The following is a 22401-nucleotide window of genomic DNA, read 5'->3' on the forward strand; positions in this document are numbered from 1 at the left end:
TAAGAACATATGTTGAGCACTTTGGTCACTCAATTTTCTGCTTCGCCACAGTCCTTGAAAGTCATCAAACTAAAGAACTTTCACTCAGTTTGAAATGTCTTTGTTGGAAAATGTTCCCCTCCCAGCGTGATTACATTGTCGGTCTTGTTCTCTTTTGCTCCTCCACTCTGTAGCCCCATCATCTCTGTTTCTTTTCACCACCAGACCCATCACTTGTAATGAGGCCCAGCTCTGTGTGCGTGTGTGTGTGTCATTAAGGGGCGGGAGGTTTTCCGCCTTTCACAAGGTCCGGTCCCTGTCACTCCAGGTGAATTAGATTGATGATGAGCACCGGCTGGGGCCACTAACTGGACCGGGGAGGCGGGGCCGCCTGGCACCCTGTTTGGGAGACCCCTTCACCTCTCGGCAGCTGCTGGCTGCGCTCCATCCCCCTAACTGTGTCCACAGGACTTTGAGCAGACGCTCAGGACCACCTAATTTATGAGCCAACCACCTTGTTACTGTCAAAGCCTTCGCTGACCTAAATTCGGATATTGACAAAAAGATGAAATGCTATTTGTTTTGCCTGACCTGGGTCTGTTCTCCCCTTCCTTCCCTCCTTTCCTCCTTCTTTCCTTTCCTCTTTAATCCACCCTAATGCACTCTCTCCTCTCCTTCTTTCTTAACAGCTTTCTAAAGAACGTGAGCGTCTTCAGGCGATGATGACCCACTTGCACATGCGGCCCTCAGAGCCCAAGTCATCTCCCAAACCAGTGAGTGCATATTGCTCTGCCTCCCGTAAACACGCTCGCCTCCGATCGCCGAAAATGAACAGTTTAAGCGGGCGGCAGAAGATGAAAGGGAGGCGAATGGGATTTGTAATACACAGTTACACGTGCTCCTTATCGCTTTTTTGTGCATTGTGAGAGGACAATAGAGTTTGGGAGTGTATTAGATGGCGGAGCGACGGAGTCCTCGGCTAAAACGGCGGGAGTAATTTCTTTGTGATAGCTATAATAGGGCAAAACAACCTGTTGGCCGCCGATGATTGTTTGGCTCGGTGGCCGAAGAAGCGCTCAGAAGTGGAATGAAAGGAGAGAAGATGTGTCATTTTGACAACAAACAGCAGAAAATAACAGCTCAGTGTCGGAGACTGCGGGATGTTGACATGAAGCTAAAATTGACCGCAGGAGAATAAAAATGAAAAAGGGATTTCAGTCTGGGTCCTTTTCCCCTTTCTCCTAAATGGAACGCTTATGAAAAGCGTCTTATCCAAGCGATATTTGAATTTCATATCCCGATTATACATTTTGGCAAACACTGCTACCCCCTCACACCCTCTCAATTTTAGGAGTTTTGAAATATGAGACATCAAAACATTGTTAGCGTTTTAATGCTGCTCAGTAAGTGCCCACGTTCAGTTGAATCATTTTCCCAATCACCTCTCATCAGAGAATGTAGACGATCACAAGATAGCATAATTATTCCATAATTCCACCAGAAATCAAACCCTTTTTATTATTCCAAGTCCCCTTCCTTTACTCTCCGTCTGTGTAGCACTTTTTTTTATTTTATCATCTTTAAAACTCCAGCAGCTAGGCGCCAGCTCGTCCAATAAAGAATTTTCAGCTTCTAATCCGTGCCCGAATATGAATGAATGATGCTAATGAAGTATTGCATTACATAAAGCTCACATGAAAGAGCAGCTAATTGCATTTGATGGTGGGGGTAATTCAGACAGAATTCCTAAACGAACAGTTAAGTCATTAGATTTGTTTTTTTTTTCTTTTCTTTTCTAAGACCTCTCTACTTTTTAAAGTCTGACAAGATAAAGATTTGTTTTGGGGATGATGGAATAGAAATAGCGTAGATATTATGTATGTTTGTGCTTTGCAAAGGTATTCAAACACATTCCAGTTTGTTTTAATTGGATATAATGTAGAAGAGGCACTACTATTGGTGCATAAATGTGAAGGGACAATTAGAAAAGAAGCCTTAAATGACTTTGGAGGAGCTGCAGGGATCCACAGCTGTCATAGCAAGTCTGCCTTTCTTCTCTTATAGAACAGTGAACAAAAGAAAACCAAAATTATGGTTATCATCTGGAAGAAAGTGCTCTGATTAGACAAAAGCCAGTTTGAGATAACAAAAGGCTGGATTTCGATCAAACATTGATGATGTAGACTGACCAAGTCCAAGTCCAGAACTAAATCCAACTGTGACAACACTTCAAAGTAGCTTGCAAACATTTTCCAATTTAATATTCCTATTTTTTTGCCAAAATCAATGGGCAGAAATTTCAGTCTCTAGATGTAAACGTCACCCAAATGATCTGCAGCTCTATAACATCTTGTGAGTCGTGGGTTCAACTTCTCCAGAGTCCCATTTCTGGAAGGCTGAACACAAATGCATGCCACACTTCACTTGTGCTATTTTGCGTTGCGCTACTTTGACAATGCACTGTCATCGGATAAACCAGGTACAGAGTGTAAACTCTTTTTACCCATGACAGAATTAGCTCATTAGTACACCTCTCCATTGCCAGAATCTCTTTACCTTGACATTTTATCATATTTTTCAACACTAGCAGCAAATGACCACGGATGCTTTCTCCTTTTTTTTTTTTTTTTTTTTTTGCTTTGCCCCCTCTCCATCTCCCAGAGCCTTTGGCTCCCACACTGCTTCCCATCTTTCAAGTCGCCTTCAATTCGGAGATCTCAATGTGGACGCATTCCACTCGCAGGCTCACAATTAAGGCAATTTGGCTTGAATATGTAACGACGTCATTACCATTCCAGCTAAATTAGCGCAGGGACTAAAAGGTCAGCGAGGAATTTTCCAGTCGGTTAGAGCCTCTGATATGAGATTTGGGAAGCAAGTACAGAAGCGGCGGACAAGCCGGACGGCTACCGCGATCATCACTCGCTCACTGCGCACGGCGGAAGAGACAAAGACTCACAGAAGAGAGTGTTTATGTCCACAGTGGCCATCTAGCCCATCCATGCGGATTTGCTTCTCATGGGAAAGAACTTTGACTTTCTAAACTTCCTTCTGCACTGGAAGTCACTTTGAGTTAGGGCTTTTAAGACTCTCCTTTTTTGTAATAAAAAAAGTTGTTGATTTAAAGTTCCGTCAATGCGAGCATTGGCGCGGCAGTAAATTTAAACTGCCAAGCTATCAAGCGATGCTTTTAATAGAATTATGCCCTCTTTTCATGTGCAGCAAAGCCTTTTGCCATCAGTATTCTATGACCTCAGGGTTTGTGGGATATTCTGACCAGGAGGCAACTCTCTAAATCCTCACATCAAAGCAGTCAGGAATGTTGCTGTCGGTGGGAATGAGCCGAGTAAAGTCAGTGAGACCTGGCCATGGACAAGTTTATATATATATATATATATATATATATATATATATATATATCTGCTTCAAACTTTTAACACTATTGTATTAATCAATTAAGATCTAAACCTAATCCCAGAATGCATTTTGCAACCTAAGCATGAGAAAACAACCTAGAGGACTTGTCATTGCCTTAGTTTATTATTTATCTTCAGCACACATTGAGATATTTTTTTAACTTTTACTAAAGTCTCACAATCAATATAATGGTACTAATGCCTAGCAAATGTCTTCTTAACTGTTGAACTGTGTCAAATTACGAACACATGTTTGTATATTGGGATGCAAATAGTGAAAGGTGAGGATCCCAACCCCACAGCACTCTACCGCCACTGTCATGTGTTCAGGGTGTCCGTTTTCTCTCCCATGCTCATCATTCCTGCACTTTTCATAGACTTTAGATGTATTTACACTTTGATTAAATGAGAGGTTTCAAAGACTTTGAAAACTACATAAAAATAAAAACACCTGAATACCTTTTTAAAGGCACTACTGAATACTTAGTCAACTGTGCTTTTTAACGGGCATTTATGTTCCAAAATCGTTCAGATTTCCAAAAGGTATCTGTCAATATCAAGAAGCTTGTACCCGTCATTTCACAAGGGAGAGATAACCTGTGTTTGGGGGCTCGTTTCTTCGCTGCTTAAGAACGATGAGTGTTTGTAGCGCGGCGAGATAGCCGGGGAGGGAGCGAGAGAGGCAGAGTGTGATAAATAAAGAGATAAAGAGAGATGGGGCTGGGATAACATGGAGGCTGATCGTTGGATAATCTTGAACAGCGTGCTCTAATTAGAATTCTTATGACACAATTTGGTGGTTGTAATTAGTGGAGATGGGCTGGCTCCTCTCCACGAGCCTTGTTAGTGGAAACACAGCTGTGTTAGAGAGGAGCGGCGCAGACGCTCAAATCTGTCAGGGAAACCACAAAACGATGCCTTCCGCCTCCTCCTTTCTCCCACATTCATGTGTGTGTGTGTCTCTTTCCCACATCATGAGTCATGACTCGCGTTTCGTTTTCTGCCCCGCCGCAGCTCAACTTGGTGTCGAGCGTCACCATGTCGAAGAACCTGCCCTCGACGTCGCCCCCGAACTTACCTCAGACCCCCACCACGCCCACAGCCCCCATCACGCCCATGGCGGCCATGCCCCAGGTGCCGTCGGTACTGGGAGGAGCCAACGTCCCCAGCATGGGAGCCATGCGCAGGCGCCACTCGGACAAGTACTCCATGCCTTTGTCGTCGGGTAGGACCAACTACTCAGCACTGCACTCAGCACCACTTCACTCAGATCAAACTGGTAGCTACAATGTGTTTTTTGCGCAATCTAAAATTTGAAGTTTCCCACTTATTGTCATGTTACATCCAAAAACTTTCGATATATATCATTGGAATTTCATGTGATTGACTAACATAAAAGTTATGTGTGATTATAAAGTGACAGGAAAATGAATGGTTTGCGTTCTTTTTGTAAAAGTTTCTTTCTCTCATTTCTAGTCACCACTTCTGAGTTACTATTTTGTACAGCCACTTTTCTCTAAACCATCAAAAATTCTACAAAATCAGTGAATTACATTTATTTGTAATCTACCCTCTTTACACTGGTACCCCTCAATAAAAACCTTCTACTTCACAATTATTTACTACTTTGGTTTGGTCAATTTTGTAAAGTACATTTAAAACACGATGGTAGCAGCTTTATGCTACAGGGATGCTTCTCTTTAGTATCGACGGGGAAGCTGGTCAAGGTGATGTTTGGTTGTAACATGACGAAAATGTGCAAAAGTTCGACGGTAAAAGTATTTTTTTTTTTGCAAGGCCCTGCAGTTATTTAACATAATAATGGAATAAAATTTACTTTTGTTTCATTTTAGCCGAGTTTTAATTTAAAATTTAATTACTGCCGAAACGGAAAATTACAGCCATGCCTCAACGCTAAGTGCAATTAATAGTTCGAAACCGAGAATCGCACACATCTCACATCTCAGATGTACACAATCACAAAGGCGTGTTTGAGAAGTCTGTTAGGTTTATAAAAGCAAGCCTGTATTTAATCACTCCAAATGTAAACAGACAAGAACTTCCTCTGCACATAAATATTGCATGAATGTTAATTAAGTTCAAATAATGGTGGAAAAAAATACAATATTTATTACATTAGGACATCCCATGTATTAAGCTTTTGCATTTTAAACGACCCGTCTTTGATGTTTATATTTACGCGTTTAGTGTGAAGAAGCATAAATTATTCAACTTCACCCTAACTAACTACACGGATCTCATATGTGGATGTATAACTGTTTAATGTCTCTCACGAGAGAGATTAATTAAAAATGCATTTTGTTAGACATGGAAAGTGCTGATTTGATGTGCCCTCCCTTTCACCCCCCCCCCCCACCCTCTTTGTCCAACTCCCCCTTCCCCACACCCGTCCACCCATCCTCACCCCCTCCCCAGTATTAATTTGATGAAAACTTGAGCAAACTCAGCACCTAAAGGTATCAAATTTGCCAATTATTTCAGGTGGTGACACAGTATTTATTTTTCCAGAGATTGCCCCAAACTACGAGTTTTATAAGAACGCAGATGTCAGGCCACCATTCACTTACGCAACCCTCATAAGACAGGTGAGTGGGAAATAAATTAACTTTCGCCTGATTAGATTTGAGTTAATTGCTCCACCTTCTCTTGGCTTTGTCACTCTCAACCGAGCCACGGCGTGATCGTTGTTTTGGTGTCATTTTAGGCTATCATGGACTCCGCCGACATGCAGCTAACGCTTAACGAAATCTACAGCTGGTTCACGCGCACGTTCGCGTACTTCCGGCGCAACGCTGCAACTTGGAAGGTAACCCTGCTCTGCACTTTGCTCCCTACGAGTGCAAAACGTGAAAATGGCTTGAATTACTCCTCAGCACTCCTCCATTCTTTTTTCCTCTTATTTATTTTTCCACCACAGCATCTTTTCTGTTTAGAAATGACAGCTGGAAGAATCATCCCTCCCACCCCCTCACCCCACCACGTATCGTTTTCTAATTTGGTGCAATTAATAGCGGAGGCCCGGTGTAGAGAGGAGAGGGCTTTGACGCCCTAATTATACAGCAGCCACTCCATCATCAGCACCTTTTGTTAAGAGATACACCCCTCCTCCTGGTCCTGAAACCACCTTCTCTCGCGTATCACTGGTTAATTGTGAGGAAGGGTAGCTGGTTTTCCCGTTTACCAGCTCTCTGGCGCACCAATGCATAAACTGACTCCAAGAAGAGGGGTTAACTGAAGCAGGGAGGTTGGAAGGGGGGAGCAGGAAGTGAGAATAGGCCTGTCATGGAGGGAAGCACTCTTTATTTACTTACACAAAAGGACCCCATTTGTATGTCTGTCGCTACAACTTTATGGTCCTGTCCGGCCGCACAAAGATGGTGAAAAATGTGCGTGCCGCAGAACGCGTTTTCAGCCAGGAGTGTGTCTGCGTGCTGATAAAGGAAGCCCAGCCAGAGTCTTCAACGTTTCATCCTGTGGCCCCTTCCGTGTCATCTGTTTTTTTTTTTCCTTCCTTTCTTTTAGCCTTTGTGGCTGCACAGAGAGGACTGGAGGGAAAATCTCCCAACAGCCGCTCATCAGCATGCAAGATGTGTTGCGGCACTAGATTTAGCAAAGTGAATTAATTTGGATTTGGGATGCAAATGAGCGCACGGGTGTGTGATCGCCAATCCGAGAGGGGGGGCCTGGGGGGCACGTGTAGAGATCAGCGCCCTTTTCCAGTTTGTTAGGTACAGTAGCGCACCACGTTTTGCTGCGTAAGACTGTTTTGACAGGGTATGTCTTTTGCCGTGGAAAACATCAGATCCTCTGCTGGTTTAAAACCAGTTTCACCAGTCGTTTCCCCCCCAAAACGAGTCCCATTGTTCCAGTGACTTTAAAAACGTCTCCAGGTGATCTATTTACATCTGCAGCTCCACGACTCCCTTTGTAAGCATTAGCAGGCTGATCAGCGATGGGCTTCTCATTTGATTAACAGAGTGAATGTGTTTTTTTGTGGGGGGGTTTTTAAGTATCGAGAGCAAAAAGAAATGAAAGGTAGTTTAATATCACAGCTTCGTCTCATCTCAAAAGAGGGATCTGCCCCCCACCCTATCCCACTTTCCCTTTCTCTCTCTTTTCTCTCACCCAGAAGCTTATTAGTTCTAACTATATAGCATGCATAATAAAACTGCTCATTTGCTCATTAATATTAAAATTATCATATTCAGAGCCATGGGCATTAAGATCAATCAAATCATGGGATTTTCAGGTCAGATGCAAGATCTGCTTATGAGGTTTTTTTTTTTTTTTGAATCCCTTTCTTTTGCAGAAAGAGCTGTACACACCAAGCTAAGGGGAGATGATAAATATAAAAGACAGGGATATTAAAGCCGGGGTTATTATTTGTAGGGCCCGATGCATGCTTTAATCATGCTTATGTGGTCATATAATTTTCCTTCTATTTTTTTTTTTTCCTCCTCTTGTTTTAATTCATGCACAAATTCTGCCGTTTTTAATTTCAAGACGGCAAATTCCAAACGCGAAACGGAAAGAAGAATATTTGGACATCTTAGATGTCTAACCCTCTCTCCAACACGCACACATAAATATATATATATACACAATGATACGAGGCCTTCTAGGAGACAGTTTCTTTTTTCTTTCAGTACTGTCATCTTTAAAGCGATGTGTCCATTAAGAGCTCTGCTTTTCTGGAGCAGGAAGGGTTACTGACATCACCATTATCAAGGCCGGCATTACCACTTCTGTCACCACCATAAGCCATTCGCTATGCTGATTACCTCCTTTTAGCCTACTTACTCTGATTGATATGTACTGTGTGCAGGACTTGTAAGAGCATTCACTCTCACTCAATTTTTACTAATTAAATCAATGGTGCGTGAATGTTAAGAATTTCTTCAAAATGTAAAAGAAAAAAAAATCAATTTCCAGGCCTCCTTCTTCTTCTTCTTCTTTTTTCCTTTTCTTCATGATGGAAAATGAATGAATATGATTTGTTTTACCTCATCCTGCCTGACCTGCGCTCGTCTTTTTTTTTTTCCTCTCTCTCTCTGCAGAACGCCGTTCGCCACAACCTGAGTCTTCACAAGTGCTTCGTGCGCGTCGAAAACGTGAAGGGGGCGGTGTGGACGGTGGACGAGGTGGAGTACCAGAAACGCAGGTCACAGAAGATCACAGGGTAAGGGTAGCGCCACTTACCTTCTCCCATGCAAAGGTGCTAATATCCCTGGAAGGTTTTCACACATTGCCACAGACTTTAATGTAATACGAGTGATTTTATGGGGTGGTCCAAAATGTAATTGTGAAAAAAAGGAACAAAACAAGTTGAGTTTTTGTCTGAACTAAACACATTGTTCCACGGTTGTAGGGTGCAAACCAGACTTCTTATGGCTTTTTTTCTTCCAGCCACTCTTTCATAACGTTGTTCAATGCATGCCATATAGTTGATAATGACACATTGTTGGGCATTACTCGTCCAAACATTTCTCAATCGGCTTGATTACAATTGGACGCCACACCTTTCAGATTCTTAGTTTTAAGAAAGAAATGTAAAACCTTACAAAGTTTCCGGTCAAATGACAAAACCCCAATGATATCGCAGTGTGACAGTTTGTGGATATTTTCGAAACCAGAGTTTGCGATGCAAACGTGTGAAACTGCAAAGAAAATGTGGGTTTATTTAAATAGTGTGCGAAGTTCGACAATGCAAGGCACAGCAAACTATGTTACAAAGACGAGGTCAAGCATTGGATAATCAACATTTACGTGTGAATTTGTTTTTTTGTTGTTGTTTGTTTTCCTCAGAAGTCCATCTCTCGTGAAGAACCTTCCCTCCAGTCTTGGCTACGGAACAGCGCTAAATGCCAGCTTACAGGTAGAGCTCCACATCAGATCCTACATTTAGTGTAAAGCGGAAGCATTATTCTCTTCTTCCCTTTTCTCTCCTCTCTCACACGCTTCCTCCACTCCTCCCTTCTTCCTTCCACCTTCAGACCCAGAAGGCCACCCTGTGGTCAAACTGAGCAGAATGTCTTCCCTCCCTCTCCCTGCTCTCCTCCCTTTCTCCCAGTTTGTTGCAGCCACCTTAGATTGATTGTGGCATGTGCAAATGCAGGGGCATGTGCATTAATATTTATCTAAGCTGTCATAAATGATTTGGCTTCATAGTGTACGCCAGCGAGGTGCTCATGGCAAAAACTTTAAAAATTTAATCACTGTATATAACTTTAATGCGTAGCAGGCTAAAGTGTCAGGAGTTTTTATTATTTTGAGGTAAAGTTTTTGGGAACCTTTTTTTTTATATATTATTATTATTTTATTAATACATAACCACTCCACACAAAGGCATTTGAATGGCAGTTACTGGGAGGTAATCTGCAAGCTTTCCACACATGGGAAAGATTTCTTGCAACATAATAAGAGAAGGATATTGTATTTTAGTAATTGCCATGGTAAATCATTTTATTCCCTCAGCTGTCTCTTTTTTCACTCTTCACACTGCCTCTCAGCCACTAAATACCTTCTGTCTTTGCAATCCATTTATTCACCCAACATTTCATGTAATTATGCTTCATATGCTTCTCATATTTCTTGTTCCTTAATAGTCACACGTCCCCCTCATTCTTTACCTTTACCCTCACCAGCCCGTGCCCTCTTCTCTCTCTCTCTCTCTCTCTCTCTCTCTCTCTCTCATTCTCATTTCTTTTTTTTTCTCCGTCTCTGCAGGCCGCTCTGGCGGAGACCTCCCTGCCATTGCTGGGGACCCCCGGCCTCATGACCAGCGCTGCGGGGCCAATGGGCGGCAGCTGCCACGGCCTGCTTGGCGGTGACCCGTCCGGACCAACCGGCGGCAGCCCGCCCGGGCTGTTGGGCGGGAGTCCGCCCGGTTTGCTGGGGATCAGCCCGCCAGGAACGCTGAGCTGCAGCCCCCCGACCATGTTGCAGTCTGCCCACGAGGAGCTCAACGGCTCGCTTGACCACCTGGACACCAACGGACACAGCAGTCCTGGATATTCCCCTCCAGTACACATGTGAGTAGAGGAAAAGAAACTGCCACGCTTGTTTAGTTTTGCAGTTTTAAGAATCCTCCACAGGGATGTCCATGTGCTTTTTCACATTTTCTTAAGAACCACAAAGTATTTAATGAAGTTTCATGTAATAGATTGACAGAAAGCAAAGCATGATTGGTTTCAAATTAAAGCTTGAAAAGTGCAGCATGACTAGAAAAACTTCAGCAATAGACAAAAAGAAAAAAATCAATTCACAATCTAAAAATGGAAAAGAAACATGGCTGCAAAACCTACTAGGAAGTGACCTAGCAGCCACTTGGTCCATGATAACTGGACCATGACTGGGCGAAAAATAAAAAGGCATTAAGAATTCCCTTTTGCAGTTCTATGCCCTGATAAAATTAGACTAAGATTGGACTTAGTCATCCAAAATGATCTCTGTGGCAGAAAGCTAACACTGCATATCTCTCCACTCGGAACAGTCCATCCCCCATATAAGGCATGGTGGTAGCAGGATTATGCTGTGGGGATATTTTCCTCAGCAAAGATGGGAGAGCTGGTCAGAATTGAAGCGAAGTCGAATGCAGTCAAATACAAGACAATCCTGAAATAAACAAAAATGAGAGCTTGCAAATCCTTGAGACTGAGCAGAGGTTCTACAAAGTATTAACCAAAGAGGGGCGCTGCGGTGGCGCATGTACTCATGTATGGCTCACGGGTTCGAGTCCTGACCTATTGACCTTTGTTGAATGTCTTCCCCATCTGTCGTAACTCACTATCCTGTCAATGCTTTCTAGTGGTCAAATCAAGACCACTAGAGCCAAAAACATCCTTAAAATGAACATTTCTCACATTTGACATTGAAAACAGTAAAGCATGTACCTTTACTTGGCTAATATGGCAGAATTAGAAATGGCTCAATGGGAGAAACTTACTTCTGCAAGGAACTGTTTTTCCAACAGTGTAACACTGAAAGTACGACTTTATAAAGATACTTGTAGAATAAATTGCACCGGAACCACCAAATAAATCTCCTCTCGCCCACAGTGCTAAATACGTTAAAAAAAAAAAACTAAAAAAAAACCATTGCGTTTAAATGCTTTGGAATTTTTTAACAGCGATAAAAGCGTTGCCAATTTCCACCTTACAGATCTGTAAGTGTTCTTGCTTGATAATGCAAGCCGAAGCCGCCTCTCCCTCTTCCATGCGCCCACCTCCTGCTCCACGTTGCTCTAATTGTCTGACATTTAACCCCCTGAATCAGTGTCTGTTTAGTTAGCACCGACCTCGGGGCAGAGCTCAATTTCTATGCTGGATTGGATTGTGAGCAGACCTTCCTCTCTCTTTTAGTGGGATTTTATTGCCTTTGTGGTCGTACAGTTCGAGTCTATATATAGGACCTTGCTATCAAACCACTCTGTACATTTTAGCTGCTTTTTTTTTAATGGAGGACTGTTTGTATTAATATTTAGCAAGCATAGCACTAATTACTTTAATCTCCATCTCCTCTTTATGTAGCTGGGAGAGAGTGTTTGTGCTTGACTTTAAGAAACATCCAAGCCACACACACATACACACTCAGGCTACAGTTTGAAACAAAACACACCAAATATATCCTTTTAACGCTTCTTACACGCTGCCTATCAAAGCCTCCATTGCAACATTAGCTAACCATTTGTGTAATGGATAAAGGATGCTTCCCACTGCCATGTGAGTAAATGTATTTATGAGAAAGGAAGCGTCCATACCTTAATATATTTAGACGTGTTTACCTCTCCTGAAAGGGGGTGCTAAGTGAGGCAGATTTGCCATGCTCCTGACAGTCTCCCAGTGTTTGCACTCCCTGAGGTCATTTAATTTTCAGTAACAGGACAGCGCAGACTTTTTTCCCCTGTTTTTCTTCCCCCCCTCTGCTTTTCGCGGCCACGTCGTCTCGACACCGACACAAGTTGTTATGGGGAGGACGAGAGGCGTCTAGCCCCTGCCCTTTTTTTTCACGCGGTCCACAACAACCTTCGAAATGGAAGAGATGTGTTCTCCGGTGCCACTTTTCGCTGTACGCGCTTAAATAATGGAGCGGCTTGCAGCACTAAACTAAATAGTACATCACCTCGAAGACCTGTTTTGGGAGGAGAGTCGTCAGCACAACTGAGTCCATTCAGCTGTTAGACAAACCTCCTCTTCCCCTAAATGTCTAAAGGTTAATGATGTCTGCTTAACCACAGACCAGCTTGCCCTGGGCCATGCTGGCTGTGTGTGTGTGTAAGTATGCATGTGTAATAAACTCATGTTCACCCTAAGGGGTTCTGCTTAAAAGAAGTGGTAGCTGTTATAACCAGGAAGGCCTGAACTTACAATTAGAGCTTCCAACTTCTCTCGTACTCAACACAATATGTCGAGGTCCAATTATTCCGTGTTTTGTCTCATGTTTTTAATTGTTTCGTGTCCGCCTCTCATTGGTGTGATGAACATCTTTCTTTTATTTCTGCCCCTTCCCTTTTCCTACCATCAACCTCCTGGACTAATGACCTTATTTGCATCCCTGGCTTTACCTCTGCACAGTTCCCAACGCTAATCTCCGACTGATATGAGAGCAGGCGTCTTGGCATATTTATTACGCCGCATTTCAGACCGGCGTTTACTCCTCAAGTGACTCGATAATGGCATCCAGCCATTAGGCGCTAAATGGCTCATCCACATATTTTAATAAAGCGTTGGAAAGCCGAAAGCGAATACGGCAGCTCGTAATTTCTTTTTCTTTCTCTTTTTTTCTTGTAAGGCATCCAAACATCCTAATGAGGATTATTTTAGCAGCGAAGAATCATTAATATTTTTGATGCGACTAGAATCGGGATCTTCTAGCGAGGCGAGAACGAGGAGTGGGTTCTCGTTGCGTTATCTGACGTCGAAATATTTAAATTTAAATGTGCGTGAAAATAGAAAAAGTGTTCGCTGAATGAATTTTTTTTCCCCCCCCTTTCGTGTTGCATTTTGATGTTTTTCTCGTCTGCAACCACCTCCTTCCCTCTCTCCCCCCCCCCCCCCCCCCCCCCCCCCCCTCCCCCCCCCCCCCCCCCCCCCCCTCCCCCTCGAACTCCCTTCCTGTAAATCCGCAGGACAGAAACAGAAATATTCATCGCTCGGCTCGAATCCTGCTAAGATCTCCTCATCCCGACCACATCAGAATATTAATTTACAGTATTTGGCTCTGAATATTAAAGTCATCTGTACCTTTTAAAAATTCTTTTCAAATTCAAAAAGGCCCCGGCGCCCTGCCTCTCCCCCCGCTGATGAAGGCGGCCCAGGAGAGACGCATCCTAACGTTGCCGCCGCCTGATAAGTCTCCCTCTCCTCTTTCCGAGTCTACGGGGATTTTCTGATGCATCCGATGTGTCAGAAATAATTAGGTTTTGTCAGATTTATCATCGTTGCACAAACCCTTCTCCCCGACTAGGGCTCCGGATCATGTTATGCCTTGTTTGTGTGTGACAGTATTATTATTCTTGTTAGCTGCCCAGCAGTTTTTTTTTTTTTTTCCACCCACTCCTGTGTTGTTCTGAAGGAAGAAGAGGCGTCCTGTGCTGCTTCCTGCCCAGCGCTTATTGACAGTGGCTAAAGATATTCATCCATTTAGAGTTAAAAACATGTATCATGGTGTCCGAGCGAACTGCCGGGGCTGAAGTTGATTAATGGCAGAAGCAAGCTGCTGGTTTTTCCTCTTGAGGAGCGACACGCCACAGCCTCTGCATATTAACGAGTGGCTGCGCTTTCTATTAACTAGATAAAAAAGCCTCTCCTCTGCCTTTGCTCCAGGGGGCTCAGGGATGAGAAATTCTCCATTATTTATCATGTGGCCTGTTTCCCCCCCCCCACCTCTTTTTTTTTTCTTCATGTATTTCAACCTGGTGTCATCAGTAAACTTTTAAATGCCAAACATGTCTGGAACATCACAGCTTATCGGCCTTACAGGGGCCGTGTTTTTCATGCAATTTTCATGTGCTTACTTACAGTAGACGTGAGGCATCGTGTCGAATTAGCGTCTTGCAAACAACATGGTTTTTACTGTCACACTTGTTTTTTGTTTTTTTTTTGTTACAAGAAAATGTCAAATTGTAAAACAGGGGATGGGTTGGAAAGAGATTCTTACCATGAGACGATATTAGGTAAATAACTTCAATTCTGTTGTTTTTGTACGCACAAAGTTTTAGACAAATGCTTTTTGTTGAAGCAAAACCTGAAAAGCAGTCTGCTTCTATGACCAGAACATTAAAAAGCGTTCTAGGTGTAGAGCTAACTGCATTTAGATGAAGCTTCAAAGTTTTTATAGTGCCCTTTGTATACAACAAGCTGATGTCCTGTGAGTTGGGCAATCTGCATAGGTAGCGAGCCTACGGCCATCTTGTCGACTTGAGCAAAATAGCTAAATTCGTCTTTCTTGCAAACATGCAGAAGACAACAACAGATAAGGGGAAGTGGCCTGTCACTCTGTGCTCCACATAGACAGGAAAAACTCCTCCTAGTTACTAGTTGCCATTTCCTCCCTTCCTACTTTCTGTTTCACAAGACCCATGTACCTAACAGTTTATTTACCTTGGTAGCTATGTTTTTTGTAATTATTATTGCTCATAGTTAATTGTCATAAAGCGTGTAAAAGTTAATATACTAGTATATTTTTCTTCTGAGGAATATTGCGGGCCTGATCCCATTTGATCTAGTTGGACATTGACCTTAAATAGCCATTAGAGTCACAAAATCAGATTTCCGTATGGTAGAGTTTGATTAGTCAGTTTAATTAATTAGTTATCAGATGAGATATGGCATTTGGTCGCTAAGGGACAGTTGAAAACGAAATGATCAGATGGGCAAAATGACAGAACGACCAGCTCCCTAAATGACCCCAATACTGGAAACCAGTCAATGCAGCGAAAGGGAAGGATATTTACCAGTTCATGGATCACCAGAGTGGTTTTCCTCTAGCTTCCTTCTTGAGTAAAGACCAATGCTTGTCTAAGAATATTTGAAAAAATTGACATGTATGTGCCCATGTCCTGTTCCTCACAGGCCACCTGTTCACGTGAAAGAGGAGCCGCTCAACATGGATGACGACGACTGTCCGATGTCGCTCGTGACGACGGCCAATCACAGTCCGGAACTTGACGACGACCGGGAGCTGGAGGAAGGGAACCTATCGGAAGACCTGGAGTGACTAGGACACGATCTTTGGTCAATGTGTCCCACCAATCTACCGCACTGTTTCTCTTACACAGACCTGCAAGGCTAGAAACCACTCCACCGTCCAAGAACCCACAGCTGACTCACTTTCTCACCACTGGGACTATTTATTGAGCATGTATCCGGATAGAGACCAGTCCAGAGGAACTCTTTGCTGCAGACCTTTTGGATTCCCCAAAACATGACAGACATGAGATGTCTGTTGTAAAAAGAAGAACAAGAAGAAGAAAAAGAAACTCTCTGAGACCTGTTATATGTGGGGAGTGGCATGGCCACATACAGTGAAAGGATGATGGACTCATGGATGGGGGAGGAGACATGAGACAAATAAGCAAATCATGTTCTGTCGAAAGCTCGCGGCCTCCTATACTGCCAAAAAAAAGAAAAAATGGAAGACGTTTTATGTTTGTGAATAACCCAACCCACAGTAGTTGTTAATGTCTAGAGACAATTGCTGGTTCAATTCAAGTTGTTGCTCTGTTATCATTTGCACAGGAGTAGTCTCGGAAAATTGTGTCACTGCCTGTATGTTGCTACTATTATTAAAATCAGCTTATTATTTTTAGCTTTTTTTTTTTCTTTGTTTTTTTCTTTGTTTTTTTTTACCATTGTTAATTTCCAGATCTGATTTATAGACACCACCAACTGTAAATGCCATCCCTCGAATCACAACTGCAGTACCAAGACTGTTTTCGCAACTGTTCGGAGAAAAAAAAAAAAAAAAAAAACAAAAAAAAAAAACAAGGGAAAAAAAAAGTTGGCTTCCAGTCTGTTATGTGTTTGTGATTAAAAAGTCTAAAAATGAAGTTGGAGAAATAATAACAGTTTGTGGAAAAAAAAAAAAGAAGAAAAACGCCATTTACAAAACAAATGCATTTCTGCGTAACTTTCCTCTTGCTCTTCTTACCTCGGCGTTATAAAGCTTTGTCTACCTGCAAACAGTGACAGGCAACAGCTAAAAACCAAAGCCAAACTCTAGCAATGGCCAATAGCTTACAGGCAGAAGCCACCAAACTCCTCTTTTTTGGTCTCACCTTCTGTGACTTTAAACTAGTTCAAAGAGAAGCCTTTTTTTTTTTTTTTTTTTGCTTTTTTTTCTGTCCACAAGCTACCTTGGAAAAACCTCTGGGATTGTTTCATTTAGCCCTATACAAAGATGGTCAGAGCAGAAACGAGTGTCGATTCTTCATGTGTAATTTGGGAACTCATAAAAAAAAAAAATGTCTACTCCGGTTATCTTCTGCCAGGCATTCTGTCTGTGAAATAACCATAAACGTAGACCATGACCAAAATAAAACGTTTGTGTATTCAATAGAAGTGCAAAATCATCTTGATGTTGTGAAGGTTTTGTTAATTTTTTTTTTTATTATTATTACTTTTGTTATGCATTACACATTGAAACTTATTGTTTTTTTTTTTTTTTTTTTTTTTTTTTGTATACAAACCTGTTGGATATCATTTTGTTTTAGGTGGAACCGTCCGAAGGCGTTCACATCTTTACTTTACCGTGGCGGTTTTTGTTCTGAGCTGCGTCAAAACAAAAAAAAAAAGAAAAAAAAACTGAAAACACTACTAACCAAACATGAAAACTATCTAGTGAAGCCAAATAAGTCATAATTTCAAGTTAATATGAAATAATGTGGCTTGGTTAGCATGGGAAAGCAAACAGTGATAGCCATTGTGGAAGGGGAAAATCTAAGGTGACCTTTTCTAGGTGAGATTTGCTTTAACTTCGTCCAGCGCTCATTGTGTGGGTTACGGATTTGAAACTTTGCAGGTTTATACACACACAAGTGTAATCTGGATAGGTGGTCAGCTTTTTACGATACACTTTGTACTTATAGAAGAAGAAGTACTTCCTGTTGTTTTCCTCCTCTAAGCCTGCATTGAGTGCTGGTCATTTCGCCCCTTTCGCCATTTCGTACTTTTGCAGTTTCGGTCGTTTCGCACCCGACTTTTTCAGGGCCAAAATGGTAACATCTGCTGGTGGAAGTTTTGTATCGACAATACACCAATTTGTATCCACTTTGATAACCAAAAGTGATTTTCTTTAATTTACTCATAGTCTGTTGTAGTGAGATTATTTGACTCCATTGTATACCTGCAGGAGGTTGTATTTTATGAGTCAACCGGCAAAATGCTGACACAACCACAAACAACGGGAAAAGAATGCAATGTGAATATTTCAGATAAAATGCAACTGAATCAAATTACAAGTGAGACTTGACAGTTTTGAACCATTTTATGTTCACACTTTATGGAATTTACTTAACAACTAAAAACAAACTCATCATCCTTGAACTTTGTTGCCATGATGTTGGTAGGCAGAATTGCTTTAGACATGACAGAGAGGGGGTATCATTTTTATTTTATTTTATTTTATTTTTTTTACATATCTTGCAATGGTGGTTTCAATTTTGCGATAAAAGATGTTCCAATCATAAAGGCAGTTAAGTAAAGTCCACTTTTTACTACATCCTAAAAGTCAGGACATGTGACAGACCACAAACGGAGAAGTTAAGTTCGAGTCTGGCTTGGAATTCATTGTTTTATTTTTATGCAAACAGCAGTTTAAGCTTCTTTTTGATTGTCTGGTAGCCATGGTTATTGTGTTTGCCTAGTGCTGAGCTTGCCTATCAAAATGGCGGCCCACGTCCGGTTCAGACGAGCCGTAATCACATATTGAAAAGGGGACAAAGGAGGGTTACGAATGACGGCGTGTCGGTACGAAATGGTAAAGGGGAAAAGTGACCCCAAAGTGTTGTCGCTTTAATGGTCATTTCTGTTTTCAGTAAACCAAAGTTACACAAAATTCTGCCTCCTCTTGAACGGGATACGCAGTAAAACTCACACCCATGCCCTGTTCTAGTCTGGCGTAAAGACATACAGAGACCAGGTGGTCAGCTTTACCGTCTTTCACGTACATAATGGCTTTTTAAAAAGAGCGACGCGTTAAGCTTCGTTCTGAACCAAAATCTGAACCGCACTGTGCGTCCGTCGCTTTTGAGTTGTCAGGCCAGAGCTTAAAACACACACTGTACAAAAAGCACTGCTTGTAGGCACATCCTCACGCACCCGAGAGCCGGCGCCGCGTCAAGAGGCCAGGAGTCGGAACAATGCCGACTCCTGAGGAAGGGACAGAAATGACGTTCTTAATAATCTTACTCACACCAAATAAAAAAGGGCGCTTCGTCTTTCATTTAAAGAGAAACAAAAAAACAACAAAAAAAGGGTTCTCCCACTTACTCCCCCCTCCACTCCCACCCCCCAAAAAAAAGGCTTTCCAAAAGCTTCTACCTCTGCACAACAACTTCAGAACAACCACAACAGAGATTGCACGAGTTTCGAGAGCTCTCCCACTTTCCCCACTGCTTGTCTTTCATAGGATGTGGCTCAAAACCAACGTTTACATTCCCTGCGTCAAGATATAGGGAGGAGTCGCATTGTGATAGGTTGTCTGCAAACATTTGTAGAATGATAATGTATAGATTAACCTGTAAGGGGAATATCGTGTTTTTAAAAATGCATGTCTAAAAATCATTTGGTGGACTGGAAACAAAAAGAAATACAATAAAACTCATCGGGACGATGGCCTACGTGTTGCAATGCATAGGAGTGCATTACCTCAGAGGGATAAAAACCTGTCAGCCACAGAATGCATATTACCTGTAGATTTGCATGGGTTTTTTTAAAAATAAAAAAAAAAAAAAAAAAAAAAAAAAAAAAAAGTCTAAAATAGTTGCTTGCACATAATACCAGAAAGACCTCCAGAACTGCGATCTGCTCCTCCACTAGATTTTAGGATTGTCTGGATTTTCTGGGTTGATTTTTGTCTGTATTTTGATAACTGTGCATACTTATGTAAAAAGGAAAAAAGAAAAAAAAAATCACGTCGGTGGACCCATGAAATTTACCAGACTTTTTTCTAAGAGGGACGAGAAAAAAAAAAACAAAAAAAAAAAAAACGAGAGTTCTGTGTTTCTTTTCTGACTTACCTGAATTTTTACTGTTTCTCTCTCATTGCTCGCTAAGAATAGCAAACCTGCTTTTTCTGCATCTGCTTTGCGTAGCTGTAAGGCTTTAACCTAATGTGTGTATTTATTGCTTGTACCTCTGTGCATACTTTATGAAGCATTATGTCTGGCAGTTGAGTCATGTATCCTTTCTACTGCTATCCTTCTCTAATAATTGAGAATATGATCCCCCCCTATGTATACAGTAAATTGGGACTGTAGCAAACATATGTTTATGTAATTGGTGATTTTTTTTTTTTTATTATTTTTTTTTTGGTTTTTATTCTCTTTTACTTTAATCGAGATTCAACAACTTTTTTTTTATACTTCTCATTCCTGTGTACTGTGTCCATATGTTAAAGGTTCTCTGACATTAGAAGGTCATGGTTGAGAATTGTAACAGACATTATTTTCTGTATTCATGGCATTTCACTGCTGAATAAAATAAAGGACCAAAACTTGGAATTTGAAAAAGCAACTGACTACCTCCAGCATCAGAGAGTAAATCATTTCTCTCTCCACTGTTGCACATTTATCTTTTATCCCGCAAAGGCACAGCCATGAAAATCTAGCGTGGCATTACACATTTAAGTTTTCAGGGGCTGCTACTTCAGAGAGATTTAAGAAAAAAATAATAAAAATTTAATGTGTATGTTACAATTTTTTTCTTCTTCTTTTCTGGCAGCTGGAGCCTTGTTTAGGGGAGCGGTACATGGTAGTGCGTTGCTCACCCCTCTGGACCTGTAATGGGTTTAGCCTGTGTGTGATTCAAGCCCACTGCTTTCATGTAGCACAAGCATGTCCCAGTGTAGGAAGAAATGCTGCTTTGAAATGGATTTGTGAGAAGTTGCAAACCTACGAAGGATTTCTATACAGTGAATTTGGCAGAAGTAGGCGCAGGCTGGCTACATTTCTATGGTTTCAAGTCAGTTCATTTAGTCACCAGAGAAAACGCCGGAGCATTTTGACTTTTCCATGGCTCCGTGGAGCGATACGTAACACGGCGTTCCCCCTCCCTCACCTGTTGCTGTGCAATGCCAGTCAGTTCCTTCCTGAAAGAAGCCTCCAACACTCTCTCCTTGTTTAAAAAAAAAGAGAAGATATCTAACAGTTTGGAAGTATTTTGGGTTGAAAAAGACATAAACATGCCTAGTTTATCTATTCTTTTGAAAAAGCTGTTCAAAAGACTTTCTTATTTTAATTATTATTATTTAAGAAGCCAGTTTGCCTGTGAGATGTCTTGGGAAAATCTCACCGGACGCATTCCTCTTGCTTTCAGGCATGCAGTTTATTTTTTAAACAGTAGGTGTCACTTCAGCTCAAATCTGCCGTTTTTGATCAGATGGGAGGAGAAGAAGAGTGTGAAGCGGCAGCTCAAACCCTAATACAAGGTCTTGAGAAGTTTTCAACCAACATCATTAGCTTATAGCTAATTCAGCAGCAGCTTAAGTATTTGCTTAGAGACTAGTTAGCTTGTCTTGATTAGCAAGAGACATTCCATATGATAGACTCTGACTGTCTGTCATACCCGTAAAATCTAGCATACCTTGTGGTAATGCGCATGCGCACATCGATGTTACGGTATGAGTCAGAACACCGGTCCCAAAACTCGCACTGCACCCTAGGCCCCTCTACGAAGTGTGTACTCAACCAAAGTGAACATATAAGTGTTCGAATTTGCAGGTTACAAGCATGTAAAAATTTGAAAACTGTGCGAACATCCGTTTAAACGCATAAAAAACAACAAAACCCCCACGGCTTGCAATTGTGACTGTTAGCTAAAGAGTCAACTGACGTCCCAGCTAGCAAGCAAATGTTCCCACGACGTCCGTGAACGTAGTCTGAAAGTCGAACGTCGAATGTTCGGACCTGATGTTCCGCAAACGTTGTCTTAACATTCAATCTGAACATTTGTTCCCAATTAATTATCTTTTTTTTTTTTTTGCTGTCATTTCACTTGATTTAGTTTTTATATCTTATAAGACATGTGAAGACAAAATGTGAAGATGCATTTAAAGACCTCAAAGTTTGTGACGGTTTTGTTGAAAAGAGATACCACACATGTACCAGGAGCATGTCTGTCTCAGAGGAGACAGCAGAGCTGCTGCTGAAAATAAGGTGTCTGGTAACAATCCACCCTGCTTTACCAGACTCATATATGGTGGAAATAAAGAGCAAAATAAGGATTTGGAGCCGGGATCTGTGGGACACAACTTGCTGGAGTCTTCAGTGGTTAAGAAAAAACAAACTGGTAAGACTTAATTGTTGTCGCTCTCAAGTTACTCATTTGGTGCGTTTTCACAGCTGGAACGTTTTCCAGGTGCAGCTCTACCAACTGCGCCACTGTGCATCATGCCTTCTTTTTTAAATCTCTAAACTCAATCCTTAATCCTTTCATCCCTTTCTCCCTTCACCCTTGCATCCCATTCATCCCCTCATTCCTTCATCCCTTCTTCAGTAAATCTTTAAACTTCTATCTTTATGATGTGGTCCTTTGCTGGTGAATTACAAATTTTCATACATCCATCCATTATGGCTAGAGGCTTCATGGTCTTGGCTTCCAGCATACACAAGTGTTACACATTTTCTTCACCCTCCCTTCTCTTTCAACTTTCGGGTTTCCTCAATCCCAGAGCATGTCGAAGCTTCTTAAAAAATGGCTTCTTTACTGGGAGGGGAGCCTTTGCTTCGGCAGTCTCCTGATCCTTCTGTTTTAGGTCCTCAGAAAGC

The 22401-nt window shown here is 41.8% G+C and overlaps 1 protein-coding gene across 7 annotated transcripts in view; it reads left to right on the forward strand.

The window, feature by feature from the left end:
- Window positions 1–19604, forward strand: part of foxp2 (forkhead box P2) — a 123133-nt gene extending 103529 nt beyond the window's left edge. For 6 of the 7 annotated variants that reach the window (XM_015047307.1, XM_015047312.1, XM_015047309.1 and 3 more), the window contains 8 exons: window positions 669–752; window positions 4410–4620; window positions 5898–6001; window positions 6121–6222; window positions 8474–8595; window positions 9222–9291; window positions 10143–10447; window positions 15488–19604. In XM_015047307.1, coding sequence (XP_014902793.1) covers window positions 669–752; window positions 4410–4620; window positions 5898–6001; window positions 6121–6222; window positions 8474–8595; window positions 9222–9291; window positions 10143–10447; window positions 15488–15632 — 1143 coding nt within the window. In that variant the 3' untranslated portion in view covers window positions 15633–19604. The remainder of the gene's footprint in view (window positions 1–668; window positions 753–4409; window positions 4621–5897; window positions 6002–6120; window positions 6223–8473; window positions 8596–9221; window positions 9292–10142; window positions 10448–15487) is intronic. The other variant, XM_015047311.1, reaches the window with a different exon arrangement.
- Window positions 19605–22401: the final 2797 nt, after the last annotated feature.

The sequence above is a fragment of the Poecilia latipinna genome, unplaced genomic scaffold (genome assembly GCF_001443285.1).
Source record: "Poecilia latipinna isolate Pla-1442-1.1 unplaced genomic scaffold, P_latipinna-1.0 Scaffold819, whole genome shotgun sequence".
NCBI classification, from domain to species: Eukaryota; Metazoa; Chordata; class Actinopteri; order Cyprinodontiformes; family Poeciliidae; genus Poecilia; species Poecilia latipinna.